The 25024-nt window shown below is 44.4% G+C and overlaps 1 protein-coding gene across 1 annotated transcript; it reads left to right on the top strand.

Moving 5' to 3' along the window:
• Positions 1-6734: 6734 nt before the first annotated feature.
• On the top strand, positions 6735-16118 carry MRPL44 (mitochondrial ribosomal protein L44). Its single transcript, XM_015417838.1, has 4 exons — positions 6735-6937; positions 9191-9659; positions 13446-13624; positions 15511-16118. The coding sequence occupies exons 1-4, from the start codon at positions 6774-6776 to the stop codon at positions 15680-15682; spliced, it is 984 nt and encodes a 327-aa protein (XP_015273324.1). The 5' UTR covers positions 6735-6773; the 3' UTR covers positions 15683-16118.
• The last annotated feature ends 8906 nt before the right edge of the window (positions 16119-25024 follow it).

Raw genomic sequence — 25024 nt, 5'->3', positions numbered from 1 at the left:
ATCTTGAGGCCCGACTACTGTAATGTACTCTACATAGATGCTTCTGCACATGCTAAAGTTCACACAGATCTACACCATCCATGTTCTTCTGGCACCTATCATACATATACCCTACTTCAATATTCCTTCACCTCTCAATTCTAACCTTCAAAGTACATTACCACTGTTCACTCTGAACCATTACTTCATATACTACAGAGAATTACAAGCTTGGTCTGCTCTTTGGGTTTATTTTTATTCTAATGTGCTATAAATAGAGACCACCTTTGTACAAATAATGACTGTTATCTTATGTTTCCTTCCCTTAAGTGTTACATACTGCAGTTTTCTCCATCACCATAGTTAACCAACCTTTCCTCAGCTAGATTTCAATACATGGTGCTGTCTTTTGTTTCCAATGGCTGATAGGAAGCAAGAACTCAGGATGGAGGCTGAGTAGAGTGGTGAAAAAAGAGAATGAAGGGATCCTTCACTAGGCAATAACAACAGACTCACCTACACTTGGGGTCATTGCTCTCAGGAAGACCTTAAAATGAATAGCCATTCACCTTCTTTGCCAATCCTAAAAAAACCTGAAGCAATAGTGTTACAATAATTGCAAACAAACAGGGGCTTGTCCATGAAGAGTGTGAACCTAGCTTCTCCTAGAGCCTACATAACTTCCTCCCTTCCCCCTCCCCTTTCACCCAGAGCACAATTCAAGACTTCAGGGTTTTTTAAGTCTTCTATCTTACAGCAATTTGTTGTGACGTACAAATACATCCATCCAGACTGATTCATTTTTGGCACTAAAGCTCCTGAAGGTGATGACCAATTTTGAAATGTTGAGCTTTATTTTCTTATGAGTTATGTTTGCCTACCACAAACAGAGAATCTTAGCTTCCACTGTTAACCACAGGGGGTATGTGGGGGTTTCTCAAGATAATGTGGGACAGGATGTTCCGATTCCTTTCAGTTTTGACACCGTAACTCCCACAATCATCTTGAGGCTGGTGGCCAGTTTCATGACACTTAGCTTTATTTTCCTGATGAGTTACACCTGCCGCAGATGGATAGACAGGAAGATCCTATTAGCATAATAAATTTGTTTTAAACATATTTATATCCCAACTTCCATGGATTTAAGGCAGGTTAACAGTGCATAAATAAAATGCAGTGACACAAAACAGTCTGTCTCATTTTTAAAAGCTCCATCTTCTCCTAAGGCTATTATTTCCCCCCCCCCAAAAAAAAACACAAAAAACTTTGTCTGGCACAGGCTGTGAGTTTTGCATCTCTTCTCCCAAGTCAGTTGTGGAAGCGGCTGGGTGATGCACTGGGACTGCTCTTCCTTCCTTCCCAGTTTGTCTGCCTGTCAAAAGGGTATATGTTCACAGAAAGGGGATCAACCGTCAATCCCTCTCCAACCCAATCTGCAAAGATCCCAGGACGGAGTCTGATCATTCTGGCCTCCTACTGAATGTACCACAGTCTTCTATATAGTTGTTTTGTGTTTGTGTCTTTGCGTGTTCTGTTCTGTGGGTGGGTGATGTCTCAGGGCATGTTGGTTAGCTCCTTCTATGTAGAGGCTACATGGTCTGCCACCCCATTTTCCTGATGTGAAATGGACCCAGGGAGCTCCTATTTGCCCCTGGTGCTTCATCTGCATACCTGTAAAATAAACTCTGGGGACTCCATTCCCAGAACTCTCAGCATCACATCTGTTTCAGTTTAGGGTTTTTTCTTCTATTGTTGGGAGAGTAAAGTGTAGCGGGTTAAACACATGGAGAAACCATGGAAACTCATGTAGCAATCAACATGGTTTACTGGCACACGACAAAGACAAACGGCCGGCTGGCCAACTATGTACATACCTGGGGACACACCCCTAGGTCCCGTTGGTGGGTTTAAATCTCCCGCCACGGTCCCATTGGTCCCCCAGTGGAGAGACCAGGAGCCTAGTCCCCATTGTTACTCCAGATTCAAGCTCTGGAGTGTTCGCTGACCTCTGGTGGTGGTCAGTGGACAGAACATCCCTCCCCCCATAGTTCGGACCCACCCTAGGTCACATAGTCCTTTAGGTATGATGGGGACCGCCGTACTCTCATTGACCGTCAAGCCAGTACGGGGCTCTCAGGGGTCCCGTTCCCTGTGCTGGGATGCGTGAGTGGTGCAGGCCCTTCTGGTTCCGAAGCGTCCATTGTCGGGGCCTCCTCGGCAGCCGCCGGGGGAATGGTGGCAAGGTTCGGATGCTCTTCAGTGGGGAGGTCCTGCGTGGGGGTGTCTGGTGGGCTCCTCACCTCTGGACCTGCCCACAGTCCATGGACACCTCATACATGACGGTTCCTGTGGGTTGGATGATGCGGCCAGCGATCCATTCCGGGCCTCTACCGAAGTTCCTGGCAAAGACCGGGTCCTCTGGAAAGAACCCACGAGGTGCTTCCCGCTGCTTGGGGGAGTTCCGTTGGTCGGGAGCTCGATCAGGGTGCAGGCGATCCAGTAGGATTGTTGGCTTCCGACCCATTAATAGTTCTGCTGGGCAGCGACCGCTTACCGGGTTTGGTGTTGTTCGCTGCGTCAAGAGGAAACGGGCGATGTGGCATTCCCAGTCGCCTTCCGTTAGGCAGCTTAATGCTTCCTTCGCTGTCCGGACCATGCGTTCCGCTTAGCCGTTGGTCGCGGGGTGGAAAGGTGCTGACCTGATGTGCCTTATCAGGTTGTTGCTGAGAAACTGTTGAAATTCCTCCGACGTGAACGCCGTCCCGTTGTCCGAGACGATGGTGTCTGGCAGGCTGTGGGTGGCGAAGATCTTCCGGAGGGTGCGGATGGTGGCCTTTGACGATGTTGCGGAGACGGGGCTTATCTCCAGCCACTTGGTGTAGGAATCCACCGTTACAAGGAATAACAGTCCATGGAATGGTCCAGTGAAGTCTATGTGGAGCCGGGACCACGGGGTTCGTGTGGATTCCCATGACTGAGACGGCACTCCCAGGGGGCTGGGTCAAACGGCTTGGCAGGTCGGGCAACGTTTCACCCACGCCTCTAACTCTGCGTCGATGCCTGGCCACTAGACATAGCTCCGAGCGAGGCCTTTCATCCGAATGATGCCCGGGTGTGCTTTGTGCAGGGCCTGGAGAACTTTCTGTGGAGGGTGCTGGGGATCACGACCCTGTCTCCCCACAGCAGGCAGCCTTTGTGGGTGGATAACTCCTCCCGGCGGGCCGTAAACGCCGTAAACTCGAGGCCTTCCGCCTTCGCAGGCCACCCCCTCACCACCCAGCCCAGAACCCGGGATATGACGGGGTCCTGGGCTGGGCGGGGGGCAATGTCCGCTGCCTGCAACGGAGCATCCGGCAGGCCCTCCAGCTGGAGGACCCGGTGTGCAGGGGCCGGATCCTCAACCACGTCTGGCAGGAGAAGTCGGCTAAGGGCGTCGGCGTGGCCCATGGCCTTCCCCGGGCGGTGTTGGAGCTGGTAGTCATAGCCCGCAAGGAAGATGGACCACCGCACCAGTGTGGCAGGGATTTGGCTACCATTGAGTAGGCTTTAAGGTGCCACAACATGATGTTTTGTTGTTCTGTGCTGAAATAAACTAAATAGCTAGGTTTTTGCAAATTGTCATTTTCCCTCTTCTCTTTTATTTCTTAAAGGAATAGAGATAAAACTTTTCCTGTGTTCAGACTTTTCATAGCAATCTCCATTGCCTGAACACAGCATAGATGTTTCATGTCTAAAATAGAGCATATAAAATTGACCAGAACTAGATTTCACACTAGCAGAAATTATTTTTTTAAGCAAACTTATAACAAACAAACAAAAAAATCACTTCAGCAACTGCTAGTAACTTGCAAAGCAAAACTGGATTTGTTGGCTTCTCACCACTCTCTCACTCTGTTTTCTCAAAAATATTTTTGGACTCTTTCATAAATGCTTGTCATACGTGAGTATGCGTTTCCCTTTACCTGAAATATTAATATGCCTAGTCCTCTGTACAGAGTATAGTGTTGGGGAAGAGGTTTGGAGGACAGCATGAGGTGTCGTGAATTTCTGAACAACCGTTGTAATTGTTAGATCGGGCTAACAAAGACTCGGAGAGTGGTTTCAGCTCAGTGATTCACCTTTATTGAAGTAGTGAACAAACACTCAAACGCATTCAAAACCAGAACGACTTAACATTAGGAGCTAGGCTCCTTTTAAACATTCCAGGGCTAACATAGCCACGCCTATTTACAATTACAACCAATAAGATTGTTCGGATAACGTCCAATGAGCATACTTCCCTCGCAGGGAATAGTGACAGTTCTGATTGGTCGCTGTTGCAGAGCAACCAATAGGAGTTCAGTCCAGAGGAGCCTTTGTTTGGCTCAAGCTTAACATAGGAGGTGAATTAGGTGATTCACATAATGCGTCCAATACATTACAGTAATTGTGCTTTCTGCCTAGCACTTGTTTGAAGAAGTCTTGGTGCTCTTAATTTAAAGGCACAGAGCAGCGTGAGCCGCGTTGGCAACCCTGCCCTGGGTCTCCGGAGAAGGCCATGCATCTTCCAGCCGGAGAGTGCTGGGCTTCCACGCCAGTCCCGCCACCGCCTGCCTGCAGCTCCTCCTGCTTCTGCCGCTCCTCGCTCAGGTCCTGCTTGCCGCCCTTGCCTGCCTGCCTCCGCTCAGCCTCCGACAGGAGGACTCGCTGGGTCCTAGCGCTCCCTGTTCTGCTGGGGCACCACCCCGTCCATCTATAGGGGGGGGTGGCTGGGGGATCGGGGCGCTGTGTCCAGAAGCTCCTCCCTGGGGTTGCCGAGCTCCCCCTCCCTTCCGGTTGAGAGCCACGGAAAGGGCAGCGGAGGCTGGCTGAGAGCAGTTCCCACTGCCACCAAGCGCGCCCCCTGCACCGCCGCCTTTGACTCCCCGGCCCTGCCACCGCCACAACCACATGCTGATCTGCAGCCGCCAGGAGGCGGGGAACCTTTCGCGCCCCCCCCCCACGCAGCTGCTGCTGTTGCTGTCGCTGCTGCTGGGGGCGGCCATAACTGTTTAAAGAGCCCCTCCCAAGAGCTGGGGGAGCCGGAATGACCTCTCGTGTCTGAAGGCCGCTCGGACATCAGACGCTTTTGCCCCTGGGAGTATAAAGCCACCACCCTCCCCCCCAAAAAAAAAAGTGCTGGGATAGTGCAAACAGAACATGCATTTCTTTGGACTCTTAACCCTTGGGAGGAGAACGAAATCTCCGACCTGGAGACAAAAAGACAAAGGAAAGGCAGGAAGCAGGTGGAGGGGAAAGTTGAAGAAGAAATAAGAGAAGGATCCATCCCCCAGCGGCTGCCTCCCGATCAACGGCTGATTTACGTGGCGAGAACAGGAGAATCCCCCCCTTGCACTTTCGCAAAACAAGAGAATCATCCCTCTGGGCAGGAGGGAAGATCTAATGAATCGGAGGCGAGAAAGCGATGGGCAGAGCGGCCCAAGAGAGAGAGAGAGAGAGAGAGAGAGAGAGAGAGAGAGAGAGAGAGATATGGAATATTTCCTCCCCCCACCACCTTTTTCATTCTGGGGTAAAGGGGGGGGGATGATGCCGTTTTAAAAACATTTTTAATTGGGGGAAATAGAAAGCAGATCTGATTTTTTTAAAAGAAAGGAAGAAAGGAAAGAAAAAGGGGAAGAATCCAGAGCTTGGAGGCTCTGTAATTATTGTGTCAATTTCAGGATGAAAATAACAAAAATCGACTGGGAGAGGGTCTCCAGCAGGAAAATTTACTTGGGGGAGGGGGAGAAAGCCCAGAGGCAATAATTGATCATATATATCTATTTATAGTGGGGAAGCCGAGTGCCAAGTTAAGATGAGTCATTTGCATCTTTTTTTTTGGTTTTTTTGGGTTTTTTTTTAAAGAAATGGTTCTAGGTTTCTCTATGATCTGGAATTGCCTTAAGCTTTGGAGGGCTTGCGGCTAGAGAGTCATGAAAAAGTCTCCCTTTCAAATGTTTCTAGAAATCAGGTGCCTCTAGAAATAAGGGGTACTTTGTGTGGTGTATTCAAGTTAATGAAAAACTGTGTTTGTACTCATTGAAACACCATGTAAAGCTACATCATAGGCAAGGATCCTAATCTTGCAATCTCTATTGGTAGCCCAGGCAGAGCCGACCAATCACCTACCATCCAGTTTCCTGAGCACCGTCTGTGATTGGATGTTATCTTGACAATCCTATTGGTTGTAATGTACAGTAAGGCGTGGCTACATTAGCCGGAGAGTTTAAAAGAAGCACAGCTACAATGCAAAAGCTGTTCTGGTTGTTCTGTTCTAGTTGTGTTATGTGTTGCTCAATAAAGCTGAATCACTTGTTGAAATCTGACTCTGACTCTTTGTTAAGTAGTCGACTCAATACTTTGGGCCACACAATATAAGACGTCTAGCTTCTCCTAAAATGCAATTACGTTTGAAAATTGGTGGGCGCAGGGTGCAAAAAACCCTGGAGCTGGTCCTGGTATTGTCATCAGATTTAATGTCCATAAGCTTTGCAGCAGGCTTGTGATCGTGATCCTGTCCGGGGAAAGTATCCTTTTTTGATTACGCCTATTCCATGAAACATAAGGAAACGGCAGAAACTGCCACACTAAGGTACACGCTCAACACATCTTTGGGGAAGGCTAGTAATACTTAGGCCACCCAAACTTGGTAAAGGCCGTCTCGCCAGCCGCGGAACTAAAGTGGCCGGAACTGAAGAGAAGTGGTGCCAGTTTCCCGACGGAGTGAAATTGGCTCATGCGCCCGGCCCTCCTTCCTGCCTGGCTGTTTCGACGTAATGGCGTCCGCGCTGCTGCAACCTTTGTTCGTCCACGCTTCCCGCCGCTTTCTGGCTGTCACTCCTAGATGCGCCGCGCTTCGCCTTCAGCCGCGCCGAGATAACAAGCGCTGGGTCCAAGCTTACGTGGAGCAGCAGCGGTTCCTGGAGCCCCCGATGCACCGGTGAGGGTCTCGCTGGCTGGCTGTTCTTTGGCCTCCATCGCCAGGCAGCGCGCCGAACGCCTCCCTGGGGCTCGCGGGAAGGCACCTGTCGCGGCGGCCTGACGGCGTTTCAGGACCGGGGCTTCACTGACGGGGGAGGGAAGCCGGCGGGTTGTGGCGCTGCAGGCACTTCCGCCTCTGAAGAAAAGCAGTCTGTCTGCTTTTCTCGCGCGGAGCGACTTCTGGTTGCTCAGAGAGGGCCTCTGGTTTTGCTGACCACCCAGTAGGAACCCGGAGGGGGAGCTGGCTTTTGCGGCGGAATCTCTGAAGAAGGATATGCCGACAGTGTGGGATAATGATTGGCGTGTTCTGTTGTGATCTGGGAAACCCTGGTTAAAATCCCCCCTCTGCCACAAAAGTTTACTGGGTGATCTTGGACCAGTCAGATGCTCTCGGCTAAACCGTCCTCATAGGGTGGTGGCTGCCACAGGGTAAAATAGAAGAGGGGAAAATGGCTTAGATTGCCCTAAACTGCTGGGAGGAAGAGTGACATAAACATGTGTTAAATTAAATAAATTCCTGAGTGACCTAAAAAGAGTTGACAGTTTATAATCTGCGGAGAGAGAATGTCTGTACAGGGGTGTGCAAAAAAATTGTATTGGTAATTTTTTGCTTCTGGTCTGTTGAACCCCCCCCCCCCCCCCCAAAATCCTGAATCCCAATACCGGTTATGGTATTTGGATCTGGGATTTTCCAGAAATCCCCTACATTTCCAGGTCTGTGGGGTTTTTTTTAAGCCAGTGCAAAGCTGAGCTGGTGGGGAACAATCTGCTCCCTGTGGGCACGGCCAGTCCTGGCTGGGCTCACTTCTCCTGCAGTCCGGTTTAAACCAGGCTGCAGGAGAAGCGAGCCCCAGGACCTGCTGTGCTGCCGGGAGCAATGTGCTCTCTATGGCACAGGAGATGCTGGCTGGACTTGCTTCTCCTGCAGTCTGGTTTAAACCACCGGGCTGCAGGAGAAGTGAGCCCCAGGAGTTGCTGTGCCACACGGAGCACATTGCTCCACACAGCACAGAAGATCCTGGCTGGGCTCACATCTCCTGCAGTCCGGGTTAAAACTGGCTGCAGGAGAAGCCAGAGCCTGCAGGAAGCAATCTCTTTCCAGATCCTGGCCTCTTCTGCAGCCTGGTTTAAACTGGTCTGCAGGAGAAGCCAGCCCCTCAAGCTGAGCTGGCAGGAACAGTTTTCTCCCCACCAGCACAGCTGATTTTTGGGCCATCTGTTCTGCCTCTCTACTGTTTTCAAATCTGCCCAGTAATTTCCATTTATATCCAGGGTTTTGGGGTGCCTTTCCCCCCCTAGTTTTCCCGAGAAAACCCAGATACATTTGGGATGCTGAAACCTACCCCAAAAATACTAGTAAGGTATTTTTGGGTTAGATTTTTGTCTCTGGTAGACCTGAATGGAGTTGTGTCTAGCTGGCCCTGTATTATTTGCATTTTGGTGGCATCTACAAAGATAGTTTCTGTATAAGTGATCAGGAGTCTGTATTTGCAAGAGTTCCCAATCAGATGGACACAAGGCTCTTGTTTGTAAATTATACAAAATGTGTGTGGGGTTGGGGCCAGTAGATGCAATTCTGCTTCTTGCTGCACATGCTCAGCTTGTAACAGTCCCCATATGTATTGTAAATGGGGGCTAAGGTATGAGAGAGATGAAACAAATGTAGTTGCCATTCCATAATCTTCCTGATGAACTCTGTGAAGCTTTTGCACATTCACTTATTTGCATGTGGGAAACAGCATAAAATCCATGTAAAAAAAGTTGTGATAGACTGAATTTAGCCTGTGATTATTTCCTAAACAGGATAGTCTTCCATATACAGTATATATTAAGCAGTATTGTTTGGACAAGTTCCTTAGACTGACACTTTGTAACCAGAAGAATGTAAAATATCAAAGAAATGCATACAATCCTTAGTGTGTTTTCTTGGATGTTATCCCCAGTAAGTTTAATAGGGCTTAATTCCCGGTAACTGTTTAGCATTCCTCTGAAATACTGTTTGTTGTTGTTCATAACACATTGTAAACTTTGCATTCTATATTTGGGGTTTCTTAAGAGAGATAGAAACTGGGTGTGGGAATGGAATACATTTTAAAATCTAGTACAGTACAGTATCTTTTTCTCTGGTACAGACTGTCCCAAAGTCTGTTAAACTCTGTTTTGTGGAATCAGTGATTTTGTTCCTAATTATTTTCTGTTTTTCATTATGCAGTTCTGAAAAACTTAATTGGGATTACCATGCAGAAATACAAGCATTTAGTCATCGATTGCATGAGAAGTTTTCCTTGGATCTCCTCAAAACTGCCTTCATCAATCGTTGTTACATTAAAAATGAAGAAGCCAGACGCAGAAGGCTGGGACTGGAAAAAGAAGAAATTGCTCTTAATCTCAAGGACAATCAGCAACTTTCTGAGCAGGGAGCCTCTTTTTCGCGCTCGTACCTCACAGAATGCCTTGAAAAGGCCTTTCCAAAAATTCCACCTGCTGGCATTGAGGCTATTGTTAACTTCCTCACTAGTGAAGAATTAGTATCATATGTGGCCAAAAACTTATCTTTACACGATTTGACACTTTGCGCAGAATTTCCTGTGTCATCTAATGTACTTCAACGAACTTTCTTTGCTGTAATAGGAGCATTGCTTCAAAGCAGCGGCCCTCAGAGAACGGAGATATTTGTAAGGGTAAGTTACTGTGCAATATAACATTGCTATGTATGGCAGAATGAATTGTTCTTTGGCACCCATCCAAGGCTCCCTGTCATAACGCACAAGGAATAATGAATTGCATTTTGTTACTTAAAAGCCAGCAGAGTATAATTGCCTACAACCCTCCTCTTTAATTATATAGCTTTTACTCTATGAAACATTTGTGGATAATTAAAGAAGAAACTAAACATCCTGGATGCAGGACTGTTTACAAGCTGTGCCAGTGGAAAGGATAGGTGCTCCAAGAAAATGCAAAGTTTCAGATATTGTTATGGAGTCTGAATTTGGTGATGTTTGCTCTATCACCATCTAACTTCCCTGGTTGGCCTTCCATTAGCTCAGTGTTTGCACACATGTCACTCGAATTATTCCAGTTTTTACACATGTAATGTGCAAAATTAAGTGCCCAGACATTTGGAAGAGGCAAATACTTATGCATGAGAATATGAGCATTTGGAAACTATGTTATTTATAGTCTCCCTTTCTCACTGGGACTCAAGGGCTGTTGTTGTGAAATTCTAACACATCCAGCTGTGCCAGTGATGTGTTACTTGTCATATTTTCTTGTGTGCTGTCTTAGAATAATTTTATTGGGGGCTGCCAAATGCTCTTGACTGGGGCAAGAAATGATGCTCTTTGGCCTAATTTGATGACATGTCCAATCAAAAACCTGTGGCAATGTCACTGTTGTGTTCAAAAATATCTAATTTTTTTCATCCCCTTATAGAGGGCTGTGACGACCCCTTATCTGGGGAGGTCTGGTTTCCCATTAAAATGTTCTTTATGTTTTGTTTTACTGTGTATATCCGGCTGCCACCAGGAAATTTAAGGCTTTCCAAACCTTTATACTATAATATTTCTATCACTGGGTAGGTAGGTCGGTTTTTAGGCTTTCATGAGGGTCTATGTGTTTCCTGGGAAGTATTTCTTTCAGAACTGGTATCTTAAATAAATTGATATAATTCGTAAATAATATGGTAATATGGTAGAACACTGTAACTAGGAATGGGTAAATACTAAACAATTGCTTTGGTATTTCACACACTTTTCCCTTCACTGTCAGGGATCTTGGCATGTAACTTTGTAACTTTAACTCAAGGTCATGTAAGTTCACTGTTTCTCTCGAGGACATACAGCCTTTCCTAAACTTTGTCTTCAATTACTTTCATTTACATTTTATTATTCTCTCAGAACAACCTCAGCTGTTCACACACACAAACTGCTTCTCTCTCAGATTTCAGAACGAACTCTTCTAAACACCCCTGTCTTCAGAAACTGTCACTCTTCAACTGTCACCCTTCAGCTGTCAAAACCTCAAACTGTCACTTCTGATAGACATACATATTCATCCACACAGCATCACTTCCAAAACCCCTCCCCCTCTCTGTCACTCACCAATCACACCACACTTGTCTCTTCAAGCACTCTAGACTATCACATGCAACCAAACTTTTTAAAAGACACACACCCATAAACAAGGAATCGTTACAAGGGCAATACCGCATGAATGGTATAATGTGGAGACTCTTGTGTGCTTGATAGCATTATCAGCATAAAGGTGTCCAAAATGTGCATACCCTGGTCTTGGAGTACATATAGCAACTTGTAATGCCTGCTTTTGAAAACAAATGTGAGCATTGGAACTTCTAGTTGTTCTCTAGTTTATATATACAGTATGAGCAAGAGAGCCCCTTTCCCTTCTTTCTTCTTTGCAGGTGAGTTGGTTGCATCCAGCCAACAGATAGGTGAGCAGATGAGCAATTCTCTCCCAGCCTTTCAATGCTTTTCTGACTACATGCAAGATGTACCTTAGGAAGTATAAGTCACCAGGTTGCCTGGTTATCAGTCACCCTGGAAAGAGCATCTGGAGAAGCTCCACCTCTTCGGAAAAATTATTTTTTGAGTTTTAGTAATGCTCATAATTTTGGGATCCTTTCCAGTTCAAACGGGGGGGGGGGGTTGTTGTCAGTAACAGGGTCCCTATCATTGGTTATCAGCAGGCATTCCAGTGTACACACCTGCTGGTAAACTGGGATCAGTGCCCTTCTTGACAGAGCTTTCCTTGTCCTTAAGCTGGAGCAATTTCAGGGCTATTTACACCCTATAGCAGAAACTCATTAGGATTGGCTACATTAGTTGGGAGAGTGGAGGGGGGAAAAATATCTCTAGAATGTATAAAGTGTTACTAAAATGGTATACTGAAGATGAGACTGTAAAAGGGCAAATGATAAAATGGGTGATAAATATGAATACGGAAGTGTCTATTGAAACCTGGGAATATTTGTGGAAAAATTCTATTAAGATATCGCCTTGTACCAATGTTAGAGAGAATTGTTATAAAATGATGTATAGGTGGTACATGACTCCGAAAAAAATTGCAAATATGAACCAGAATATGTCAAATAAGTGTTGGAAATGCAAGAGCCATGAAGGCTCATTTTATCATATGTGGTGGACTTGTGAGAAAGCAGTTGACTTTTGGACAAAAGTCCACAAGGAAATGCAAAAAATTCTGAAATGCTCTTTCAAAAAGGCACCGGAAATTCTGCTTTTGGGATTGAAAATGGAAGAAGTCAATACAACTAAAAAGACTTTATTCTGGTACTTAATCACAACAGCGAGAATGATTTATGCACAATTTTGGAAAACAGAGAAAGTGCCAGAAATTGAAGACTGGATACAAAAAGTTCTGTTCATGGCAGAGATGGACAAAATTACGAAGAAGTTGAATAATAAAGAAGACGACGTGTTTTTTCAAGAATGGAGTGACTTTAAAACATATCTGGAAAAGAACTGGGATGTGAAACAAAACTTAATATGTTTAGATCAATATTAAGTCAAATGATGTTATCTTTAGATTGTAATGATAAGAAAGTGATATAGTTGATGATATGAAGTAATTTGGAGCGGGGGGGGAAGCATTGCGGGAAGCCACCGGAGGGAGGGGAGGAATTGGGAATGGGGTAGACAATTGATAGAATGAAATGATTTAATTTCACATGTTGTATTCCTGAGAAAATAAAATTTGTTTACCAAAAAAAAAGGATTGGCTACATTAGGGGTTTGTGGCCTAACATGCAAAGGAGTGCCTGCTACAAAAAATGCCCTGGGTTTTGACAACAAACAAGGTAAACAGAATAAGAAGGGAAAGGTGGGTGTGGCTGGATGACCACACTTCTGGTAACATGGGGGTGCGGCCTAATGTGCTAATGAGCGGTACTGTCAGGGTGTGGCCTAATACCTAATAAGTTTTGCTGTTGGGTGTGGCCTATTATGCTAATGAGTTCCTGCTGGGCTTTTTCTACAAAAAGAGCCGAGCAATATAATTTACAGGTAAACTGATGTGCTCACCCCACACACACACATTAACATGCAGATGGTTTCTTTCTACTAATATGTTAATGAATATGCCCTATGGTATGTGGTGGCCGAGAGGTACGTTGATTTGTGGTAGGTAACAGTTAAGTTTCTTGGAAAAATTATGTAAACCAGGATTCCCTGACTTTAAGGAAATGTGGCCTCTGTTGAACGGCTTCAGAGAAATACTGTCCTAAGGGTTAGAAACTCTAACTAACAAGCTTTGGCCTTTTGAACAATGAACAGGACACAATGTATAAGTTTCTTTGTAATTATAATTGTTAAATATGTAGCACACCACATACCAACACTTCATATTTCTATTTGCTGTTCTATCTTTAATTTCTGTATATATCAGGAATCAAAACTTATGGCCCCTGTTACTTTCCCCCCTTTTATGTTCAGGACTTCTTCATTCCTCAGCTGATAGGAAAAGAGCTGTTTGAACTTTGGAATATAGTAAACCCCATGGGCTTGCTGGTGGAAGAACTGGCCAAGAGGAATATATCTGCTCCAGAGCCAAGGCTAACAAGACAGTCGGGAGCTAGCACTGCCTTGCCGTTGTACTTTGTTGGATTGTACTGGTTAGTAGGACTCCTGTCCACTTTAGCTTTATCTGTTAAGTGTTTACATCCTACCTTTCTTCCATTATGGAACTGAAGTAGGCTTATGTAGAATAACTCCTTGCAAAGCTACCTACCAGAATCATTATCAGCTTCATTTCAACAGTGTTACAGTAACATGTGCCTGTGTGCCTATCAGCTGGGGCCAGCTCCAGGTTTTGTGGGACTTGGGCAAGAGGATATAACTGCCTGATTAGCTTTTAATACTCCTTCTTCCTCCTCTAGCCACTCCTCTTCCCTACAGTTGCCCCACTCTTCCTCTTTATTTATTTATTTTGGAGATTTCTGTGCCCCTCTTGAGTCCTGCTCAAGGCAGCTTACAATTAAAATAATAAATTATCAGTATAAAAATACAAGCTCTCCCATTTGACCTCTCCTCTTTGGTCCCACCCTTCTTCCTTTAACCACACCTTGGAGTCACCCTCCTCTTTCCTCCTTGCAGCTGGCTGCTGCCTCCTGCCATCCTGCTTTAGTTGCAAGTTGGGTGGAGAAGGTCAGCAGGAGGGAGTGATTCCCCCCACCTCCCTTCAGTAGTGCAGCTGGAGAGTGGTGATGCACTCTGGTAGCCATGGTAGTCAAACCCTTGTCTGACTTCTCTGGCTTAAGGCAGCCTGTACCTTTGGTATTCTTTGATCTGAAATGTAGTTTGTAAATTCAAATGTAATTACAGTTTAGACATTGTAATTCAAAAACTAGTCCTTACCATGATAACCTCTTAAACCTGATAAGAGTGTGTGGGGAGGGGATCTCTTTTAATTTACATAACCCAGCCTTTCTACTCATCCCAGTCTAGCCTTGTTCCTTCATTGCCATTACTTCCCCTTACACCATCACCACTGTTCATTGCCAGTCCCTGACCTTTTCCTTGTCCTTCTCCTTGACTGCTGGAACTAACTTTCAAATTCAATTGGAGCTTGTTGATATATATATTTTGTTTGTTCCCTGCCAGATGCCTAGTTGGATCTCACTCACACTTTGTTAGGTCTTGGTTTGTCCTTGCAGTTCTTATTTTTCAGTACTAGATTGATGTGTACTGAACATGACATTCAGATGCGTGTTCCTATTTTTGACTTCATAAAACAGACTGCAGACAACCAATGTTACTACTCCTGTAGGCATTATCTTGGAAAGAGAGCACTTGTGCGCACACACGTGTACACATACATGGAGCCTAACTTTTCTCTCTGTTTTGTATAAGGTGGAATTGCTCTCAGGTGAGGTAAAAATAACGGCAATATTGACTGGTCCTACAGAAATAGATCACATAGTAAAAATGAGCTTAGATATTGTTATTTATAGCTAGTGGTCTTGGAACAGAAAGTCAAGAGAAAAATCTTTTACATAAATCAAACTCTTCATTTCAGACTGCCGGTAGGAGATTCTATGATTAAATGTTTTCATCAAATAAGAAAAGCCCTGTGTATAGAAAAATAGCATGAGGTAGTGCCACCCTAATGTATTATCAAGTGGAGGGGGGCTTCAGTCCTATGACATTCTCCACCGCTGTCACACATGAATTAGCTGCTTGTGTAGACTGGCCTTGAAAGACAATGCAGAAGCTTTGATTAATTTGTCCTTACCACCTCACTCAAAGTGTACTTTGCCATGACCTGCTGAAATGTAATTCTCTAAGGAAGGGAAGGTTTAGATCTCAAACAGAGTCTTGTTGCTATGGGCAAGCTAAGCTCCAGTGAGCCACTGGAAGTCACTGTCATTTATATAGTACAGCATACAATGTGTTATATTGCTGTATTATTCAAAATGAGTGCTGGGTTACCAATACCTTTTATACATATTGTGGGTTAACTGATATTTCTTATAAAATGATATATATTTTTTATTTCCAGCGATAAGAAGCTTCTGGCGGAAGGTGCTGGTGAGACAATACCGGCTGCTGAAGAAGAGGCTTCTCGTGTGGCCCTCCGGAAACTTTATGAGTTTACTGAGAATAGGAAACCCTGGGACTATTCTTCTCCAAAGTGGGAGCGGAGAGCAGAAAAGTTCCTTAGCAGCAATTAGGCAGAAAAATTTGTTTCTACTTTGTGTACAAACCTTGTTCCAAATGATGATGCTTTTCGAGAAGCTTTATTTGTCTGGGTTTTGAAACCACCCAGATTTCCTTCAACAGGAAATAAAACTGGGGCAGCAAAAAGTCTTCTGTTGAAAAATAAAGAACTTTGGAGAGTGATCATTTTGACAAATAGCATTGTAGTTTTTAGTGGGATGCATAGCCCTTACCCAGGAAGCTTGACCCTCAGAAATATGTGATGAAAGAGCTGTTATCTGTGAACATTGTAAAAAATTAAGCAACTAAAAATATGAAAAATAATCATTCTCAAGTTTTGCACAGTATGCTAGAGTATTAGCTGTATTGAAACCTGAGTTGCAAAATCATATGGTAACAAGATGGAAAGCTATGATGTAAAACTTTCGTCTAATTTAAGGCAATACAGTGTTTCATATCCCACTGTGGAATAAAGTTAATTTATAGCTATGTGTTTCTGTTCTTTGAAGAGCACAAAAACACACTATTACATTGGCACCTAATTTACAAGTACTGTGGCAAATTGACCTGTACAGCTGAAAGTCCACAGGCCAGTTACACTCATCTCCTTGGCTGTTTGTGGACCCTTCCATTTCTTCATGGGAGCAACTAAATCCCACCAAATCCCTTCAGAAGTGAGGGTGAGGATGGGAGAATATCTGCTTCACTACATCTGCTCTGCTTCTCCTGTCCATGATTTAGGAGCTTGCTGGCCCTAATAAAAAAGAAGAGGAGGAGACTGGATTTATACCCCGCCCTTCACTACCCAAAGGTGTCTCAGAGCGGCTTACAAACTCCTTTCCCTTCCCCTCCCCACAACAGACACCCTATGAGGAAGGTGGGGCGTGGGGCTGAGAGAGCTCTTGACAGAAACTGCTATTTTTCAAGAACAGCTGTGCCAGAACTATGGCTTGCCCAAGGTCATCCAGCCAGGGGCAAATGGAGGAGTGGGGAATCAAACCCGGTTCTCTAAGATTAGAGTCCGTGCACTTAACCACTACACTAAATGACAAGAGTTAGTGCCAGTCTTTCCATCCTGGGTCACGCTGGCAGGTAGCCATTCTTTATAGCCCACCTGCCTCTCACATTCCCTCATGCTGCATTTAACCACAACAGAGGGAAAATGTGTACATGACTGGTGTGAAAAGAAGAGGGAGGAGTGAGGCGTGTACTCCAGTCTACCAACTAGTCCACTTCATGCAAATTTTCCCTTAACCATGGTGTTTAAATATGACATTCAAGCATAGTCTCAGTATGTTAACTGTTGGGAAAATGGAAAGACTGGAGATTGCTTGCTGTTAAATACACAAGGAAGGTGGGAGAAAAGAACACGGGGGGGACTTGTGAGAAAGGTTGACTAGGTAATAGGTGGAACAGAGATTTCTGTGACTGAGGAAGAGGGATAACAGGCTTTGTAGATGGAGAAGGAGAACAAGGGGACTGCAGACCTATGATGCAGAGGATAAACTATAGGGTGGCAGAAGAGGGAGGATTAATAGACAAAATCAGAGACCTGTGAAGGTGCAGAGATGGTGCTATGGAACAGATGGGAAAGAAGAGCTGAAAAAAGATACGTTGGGTTAAATTGTTTCACTCTGGTACATTTTAAAAATCATTGTAGCCTTCCTTAAGTCCTTTTTTAGGAAAAAGCTGACTAAAAATATTTCAGGAAATTTTGGTGCAATCCCTAATTGCATGCATGCAACCAGCTAGAATACATGAGTGGAAGCCTGCTTCATTGAGCTTGTGGCACACTGACTATGTAGGTTTCGTTGTTTAGGCCAAACATGGCAGCTACACTTCAGGCTAAACTTATCAGATATACATGTCTGGCTGAAGTGCTGTCTTACCATAAAGCCATCAGGGCATCTGTTAACAGGTATGATTATATAATCTGACTAACTGCAAATCGTAACTCGAAAAATTTACCCTGTTGTTTTCTAGGTTCCCATTTAACTAGGAATGGAAACAAGCAAAGAGATCAGCTTTTAATACATTTATGTGCCAAGAATCAATATAATCCATTATTGTTATCCTTGGAGCCAGCCACTTCTATTGTTTCTGAAACCCATTATGAAAGAAATCAAAATGTCTGCTTCAATCATCTGGCATGTTAGCATTAATGAGTAAAAGACTAGATCTCGCCAAGCCTTCTCGCCGATTTCCTCGCAGGGGATCACTCTTAGGAATCGAATCACTAAGTAAAAGACCACTCTAAAGATGTTAACCTTTACATTGTTTGAAAAAAAATAATATAAAGCTGTGATTCGTGGTGCTGGTATATGTGTGGATTTCAGCTGTCAGTTTAATGAGAAATAGCAGGCTTGCATTTATTTGGACTCTGTCCACATTTATTTATTAAAATAATTACCCTAGTTTCCCATGTCTTACTGGATCCACAAGGCTCCTTAACAAATTTTAAACACCACATAAAATAATTTAAATACCTAAAACAGAGCAGCTATTTAAAAAAAACTATGATTTCAAATATGAACTAGAAATTCTCAGTAGCATTTCATATACTACAAAAGCCCCCTGAAACAGAATTTTTAAGCAGTGCTGGAACACTGACCACATGGGGTAATGTGAACCTCCCTGGACAGAGAGCTGTGCAGTCTTGGTGCTACTAAAGAGGTGTTATCCTTGTTCACAAAAACACCATACTTCAGGTGACATGGGAATATGAGGAAAGACCCCCAACAGTAACTAAAATGTCCAGGCAATTTTGTACAGGAGACGGTGGTACGTTTTAATAGTATACCTGCAAGACAGTACACATACCTAGATGGTAGACTAAAACTGAGATTATGCTATCTCTCCTTTATATACTGTTTTGGTCATGGACTCTCCTGAACATTCCACATGCTCCCAAATCAGTTATCTCCCTGATCTGTCACTCAGAAGCTGTCCCTATCCACTGGCTGCATTCCCTGAGTCTCACCTCCAATATTCTAAACAGTTTGCTGTTTCTCTCCCCCCCAATAGCCAGTTGGAACACAGAGGTCATTTACATATGCCGCCTGATTGGCCTTTGCCTCTAACATTCAAAACAGTTTGTTGTTGCGAGTCACTGAATGTGTCCTAAGGTAAAATACATGTCCCAATTTTCCCTCAAACGGTCACTGGAGTTGCAAAAATACATATCCCAATCTTCCCTTAAATGGTCACTGGAGTTGCCAGTCTCCCTGTGGGGCCTGGAGATCTCCCAGAAATCACTCTGTTCCCCAGCCACTGCACATCATTTCCCCTACAGAAAATTTCCCAGCTATTACAATGGCTGCTTTGAGCAGTAGACTCTATGGCATTATACACTACTGAAGCCCCTCCGCACCCCAAACCCTGCCCTCCCCAGGCTCTACCCCTCAAATCTACAGGTCTGGCCCTCCCCTTAGTACTGCCAGCCTCCAGGCAGCACCTGGAGATCTCCAAGATCAGTTCTCCTGGAGAAAATGGCTGCTTTGGGCAATGGACTCTATGGAATTATACCCTGCTGAGGTCCCTCTGCACCCCAAACCCTGCCCTCCCCAACCAGAGTTGGCAAACCTGTAACTGGCTACGGAACCCCTTTCCAGACCCTTGGAACCCAGAAGACATGGCACATGAGGAGGTGCTTTTCTACCTTAGCTGCCACTGCATAACCCCAAATCAACATAAGTCAGGGGTGGAGGGAACCATACCTGTCACCATGAGGCTGTCCTCCCATACTACCCATTTGGGGTAGCAAAATGACTTGAGACAGCCCTGCCTTATAACTAAGCGGAAGGAAATAAACATGGCTTGCCTCCCTCAATTTTCCCCTTCCCTCTTCCGCCCCACCAGCCACAGTCAGGACACTCACCTGGATCTTCCTTCTAGAGCTTGTTGTATTTCTTCCCACAACGGGCCTTACTCCTAGTCTGTAATATTACCCATTGTATTCAGGTTTGTTCAAGCCCTGGTTCAAGGGCTACATTCCACTTCCTGGGCCATCCTGGGTTGTAACATTATTACCGCGTAAGGCTCCACCTAATTTCAATCAAAGTATCCTCTTGGTGTTTATGTAAGCAAGATCTAGCCTGCAGTACTGCTCTGGAAAAAAAATAACAGTTCTTTAGGAATGATCAGGTGTTTTGCAATAATACATATTTCAGTGTTGTGCATATAAGAGGTATTTTTCCTCCCTCTCTCAGACACAGGTTTAAACATGAAAATGAGAACTGATCCTGGCTTTCAAAAAACATTAAAACAAAACCCAAACTGCTAATGTCCAACCATGCTTTTATCCCCATTTTTTATTATGGTTGTGACATTACAGGCCCATGAATTAGCTTCTTAAAGTGGAAGTGAATGTTAAAGGCTGTTGCTTTCAACTCACTGAAATGAACAAAAATAATCTCCCATGAGAAAATAATAGAGGAAAGAATGATGTTAAACCTTTGTGAATTAAAATGCCATTTGTATAGCCAAGCTTTCAGAAAACTACAGGGAGTAGCCATTTTTGTGCAACCCTATGCAGAGATACTCTAGCCTGTATTCATTGATTTCCATGAACTCTGCATAGGATTGTACTACTTAAAAGGAACGATTCAAGCCACTAAAGTTAGGCTACAAGATGGTCAATGCCCTCCTAAGCATAGTTACACCTTTCTAAGACTACTTAGGAGGGTGCAGCTCTGCACTGGATGACAACAGATGTCACATAATGTATAGACTATTAGCTGGTAGTCCCCAGTTTTGATCCCATCCCCAAACTCCCTAACTGGCTTTAGACAACTTGTTGGGGTTTTTTTTAGCCTCTAATGGATTTTTAATACAAAGTTAATAATACTGGCATACTTTACAGTAAAATCATTACAGAGATTACATGCATGGCTCAGAAAAATATTAGAAATGTCCATTAAATAAGTATTAAGTTTGGACTTTGTATTATATGGACAAAAATGAAAATACACTGAAACTATGTTGTGATGTCACCTAATCATACATATGGTAATCAAATACACAAACAAACAAATAAATATGCTTAGAGTAGTTGTTGGATGTGTGTAATCAGAAACCTTCAATATGTGAAAATTCAGAGCAATGTATATTTTGCACACATTCTTTAAAATCATAGAATCTTAGAGCTGGAAGGGATCTCCAGGGTCATCTAGTCCAACCCCCTGCACAATGCAGGAAATTCAAATACTTCCCCTCCACACACCCCAGTGACCCCTGCTCTATGCCCAGAAGGGGGGGGGACCAAAACCCTCCAGGATCCCTGACCAAATTGGCCTGGGGAAAATTGCTTCCTGATCCCAAAGTGGCGACCAGCATTTCCCTGGGCATGTAAGAAAGGGCCATGAGAACTAAGCACTGATGCAGCCCTTCCTGCCCTCCCTCTCATGATCTGCCTAAGTTCACAGAATAAGCTGTCAGATGGCCATCTAGTCTCTGCTTGAAAACCTCAAAAGGAGAGCCCACCACCTCATGATTAATTATCTTAAGGATGGTAACTTTGTATTCTCAAAGTCCAGCCTGTTCTCCAGATAACAAACCATGTATATCAGGGAGGGGCTGTAGCTCAGGAAGAGCCTCTGCTTTGCATGCAGAAGGTCCCTGGTTCAATCCCCAGCATCTCCTGTTAAAAGGACTAGGCAATAGGTGATGTGAAGACCTTTGTCTGAGATCCTGGAGAGCCACTGCCAGAGCATACTATACTGACCTTGGTGGATCAATGGTCTAATTCAGTATAAGGCAGATTCATATGTGTTAATATTTGGGAGGAAGATACAGCTTGACAAAATATATGCATATACTATATGCCATAGCTTCATTAAAATTAGAGACATATGAGTTTAAGTAGGAGTTGAGGATGGGGGCACAGTGCTGGCTTCAGCCAGAGCAATCTGCATTTATTCCCAGTTTACTGGGATACCAGTTTACTGATAATTTACTGGGTACCCTTGGGTAAGCCACTTTCAGACTCAATCCCCCAGCTTGCAAAATTGGGATATTAATGAACTATCTCTTAGTGCATAGATGATGAATTAATGAATCCAGAATGAAATGGTGGGACAGACTTTAGGTGTACCAGTGTGGTCAGGGATTCCAGCTTGTGCACAACAGTTGCTTGCTTCTTTGCATGTGACTGAGGGACAATTCACATGTTACAAAGTCCATGCGGTAGGTGTGGACTGTGTCAACAGATGGGCACCTGGAGTTCTGAGCTGGGAACTCCAGCAGCACATTTAATCTAAAGTCTTCATGGCAGCAGTGTGTCTGCAACACAGACGTAGTAATGTATGGATTGGGCTTGAGATCTTTACAGCATACTCCAAGAACCACTGCCTCAGTGCAGTACAACACCAAATAAGGTTGTTCATTTTGATCTTATTTTAGTTAATTGATAAGGAAAACCAGCCCAAGACTAAGATCTCTTGCTTCATTGTGGTGCATGACACATGTATTTAGGATCACAGCCAAACACTAAACTATTAAATCTCATAAGAATGCAAAGCATGCATTTAGTATACACTAACTGTATTCTTGCATCTGGAGAATGTATACTGAATCCTAACAGCATAAACTGATTTTGGAACATAGTTGCCTTACTCATCCAACTAGCATGTCTTAGAAAAAAGCTGCAGAAATATCAATTGCTTAGCAACATAGGTACAGTGCATTCCAGACATCTCAGACTCCTAGCAATGTAATATGTGGTGGATTAGGTAATTTTCATTGGCAATCAGAGAATGGGAATGTCTGAATTCCCTGTCTGTCAGTGAAAATAATTAATTGTGAGAAGGGTCAAGATTGTTATGAGGTACAAGGGCTGAGCTCTGGGCCATGTTACATACTAATAAAAATGTATCTGAGCCTACAGTGGTTTTTCCCCTCACTATTTAAGAACCATAGCCAACTTTCTCAAATCTGGGGATAAGAGTAATAGGGATATAAACCAGGGGTGGCCAAACTTGCTTGATGTAAGAGCCACATAGAATAGTCAGATGTTAGAGAGCCACAAGACATGAACAAATATTACACGTTTTTACTGGTAAGTATGCAAATTTGATTTTTATTAACATTAAATGAGACTGCCAAAAATAATAACAAAAGTGGTAAAAGCAGATATTGATAATGACATTTATTTGTCCAATGATACTTTTTTGCTAATGATATTTAGCTTCCTCAGCCACCCTGCCGGGAACTGCACAATATGTGTGAAAGAGCTGCATGCAGCTCCTGAGCCACAGTTTGGCCACCCCTGATATAAACCCTGTCAGCTTCCTGTTTTAAGAAATTATACATTGCTCCCTGTTCCAAATGCAAATATCTAGCTACTGCACAAATTCCTTTTCAGGATTCATTATGTCAAGGATGGTAACTTTGTATTCTCAAAGTCCAGTCTGTTCTCCAGATAATAAACAACCCAGTGGCTTGGAAATGTATTTAGGCCCACAATTCACAATCCTCAGAACTGACCACGGTCTATAATAAAGGTGGAACCGCACAGCAATAATGGCTTCATAATTATGGGTCGCAGGAAGTATGTGGTCAGAATTTGTGGGAGGGAGAAACAAATGTGAGCCTGTTATAAACCAGATTGGTGGCGGTCATATGATGCTGCCTTATACTGAGTCAGACTGTTGGTCCATCTAATTTGCTTTGACTGGCAGCAGTTCTCCAAGGTCTCAGAGAAAGAGGGAGAGGGTCTTTCTCAACAGCTGCTCCTGAGAGGTTGGGAACTGAATCCAAGACTGCCAGAATTTAAAGCAGATTCTCACAGCCCCTCCCCACCCCCAGGTCCTTTAACTTTCCAGAACATGCACAATAGATGACCAACCGTGTAATCTACCTAGTACATTTTCATATTGCCCTTATTCCAAGTAGCTTAGGGTGGTTATCACTTTCCCCATTTTATCTCCACAACTCTGTGAGGTAGGTTAGGCCGAGATAACATGATTAGGTCACTCAGCAAGCTTCATGACAGTGTGGAAGTTTCAATCTGGATCTCAGCTCCTAGTCCAACATTGTAAAACTGTGGTCTCCAGTTTGGTGCCTGTGGATAACTGTGGTGCCCAGCAATGTGTTTGCTAGTACCCTCTTGTTTCTTTCCCACATCATCTATTCCCCAAAGTGAAGAGCAACTGCCTGCTTTCTTCCACTTCACTGGAGTAAGAGGTGCTTCCAAAGAGTACAGGGGGCATTGCCTTTGGGGTTTCAGGGAACACCCAGTTAGCAACAGTTGCCTCCCTTGTAGGAGTATCTCAGGCTTGGAACCTCCTGACATTTTGTGGAACCTGTTAAGTTATTGGACCAAGTCCCAAGGGAGCAATTTTGTGATTGGTCTGACCCACCTCCAAGGTAGTCATTTTGATGTGCTATCCACTGCTACTTCTTAAAATTCCTGAAGTGCCTGTAGGTCCAATAAAGGTTTTTTTTGAAAGGGGTGTGTGTCCTTGTGGCCTTTAATAATATATTCCATTTATACCCCACTTCTCTCCCCACTGGGGATTGAAAGTGGCTTACAACAGCCTCCCCTTCATTTTATCCTATTAGGTAGGTTAGGCTGCGATTGGCCCAGGGACACCCAGCAAGAGTGGGTATCTGATCCTGACCTCCCAGGTCCTACATCATATCTATCTCCAATTCAATGCACTGTTAAGTGTGCTCAAGCCCATCACAGTCAACGGCCTGAACTGTGTTTAACTGGATATCAGACAGCGGCCACAAGACACCCTATTGCTTCTCTGAGTGTCCGTTTCCGTTGGATTATATTCAGGTGTCATTTCCTGCAGGAGCGCACAGGAGTGGAGCTCCGGCAGTAAAGAGCCAAGAGCACATGAAACAAGCCCCACCCCCTGCTCCCAGCAGCCCTCAGTCAGAGCAAGAAGCAGCCAGGTAAGCTGCAGAGCCCCCCCCCCACAGCATTCAGGCACAAGCTCTCCCTCCTCTGTGAGGACAGATCTGCAGGTCCCCCCCCCAATAGCTAGCAATCCAAAACAGTCCAGTGGAGCCTGAGCAGTGGGTGTTGCCTTCTGACACACTTCCGATGATGTCAGGGGTGTGTGGCATATGCAAATAAGCTATGCTAATGAGCTCCTGCACCTCTTTTTCTACCAAATGACCCCTGATTATATTCCATGCTAAAAGAGAGATTCAAGTGTGGTGGCTTCTCCGGTTGCTTCCCAGAAAACTTTAGAAACGCATTTTCTTTGCCTTACAAATGAAGCAGGGCAGAACTTCCAACCACGTCTCCATTGAAATCCGGTAGGACCACAATGGGAGCGCGTGCGGGGAGAAAAAGGGCCAAGGCTGCTTCGGGAGCCAAACCCACTTGACCACCCCGGGGGGGG

This window comes from Gekko japonicus, unplaced genomic scaffold, assembly GCF_001447785.1.
Source record: "Gekko japonicus isolate JY-2015 unplaced genomic scaffold, Gekko_japonicus_V1.1 scaffold302, whole genome shotgun sequence".
In the NCBI taxonomy this organism is placed as follows: domain Eukaryota; kingdom Metazoa; phylum Chordata; class Lepidosauria; order Squamata; family Gekkonidae; genus Gekko; species Gekko japonicus.
The sequence above is the reverse complement of the archived record's forward strand: the minus strand, read 5'-3'. Positions and strand labels throughout refer to the sequence as shown.

What these genes read in the sequence shown, in the direction of transcription:
- MRPL44 (XM_015417838.1), top strand. Translation starts at nt 6,774, where the DNA reads ATGGCGTCCGCGCTGCTGCAACCTTTGTTCGTCCACGCTTCCCGCCGC. An exon ending in CTGGAGCCCCCGATGCACCG is followed by an intron (nt 6,938 to 9,190) that starts GTGAGGGTCTCG and finishes TTCATTATGCAG; the next exon opens with TTCTGAAAAACTTAATTGGG. An exon ending in TACTTTGTTGGATTGTACTG is followed by an intron (nt 13,625 to 15,510) that starts GTTAGTAGGACT and finishes TTTTATTTCCAG; the next exon opens with CGATAAGAAGCTTCTGGCGG.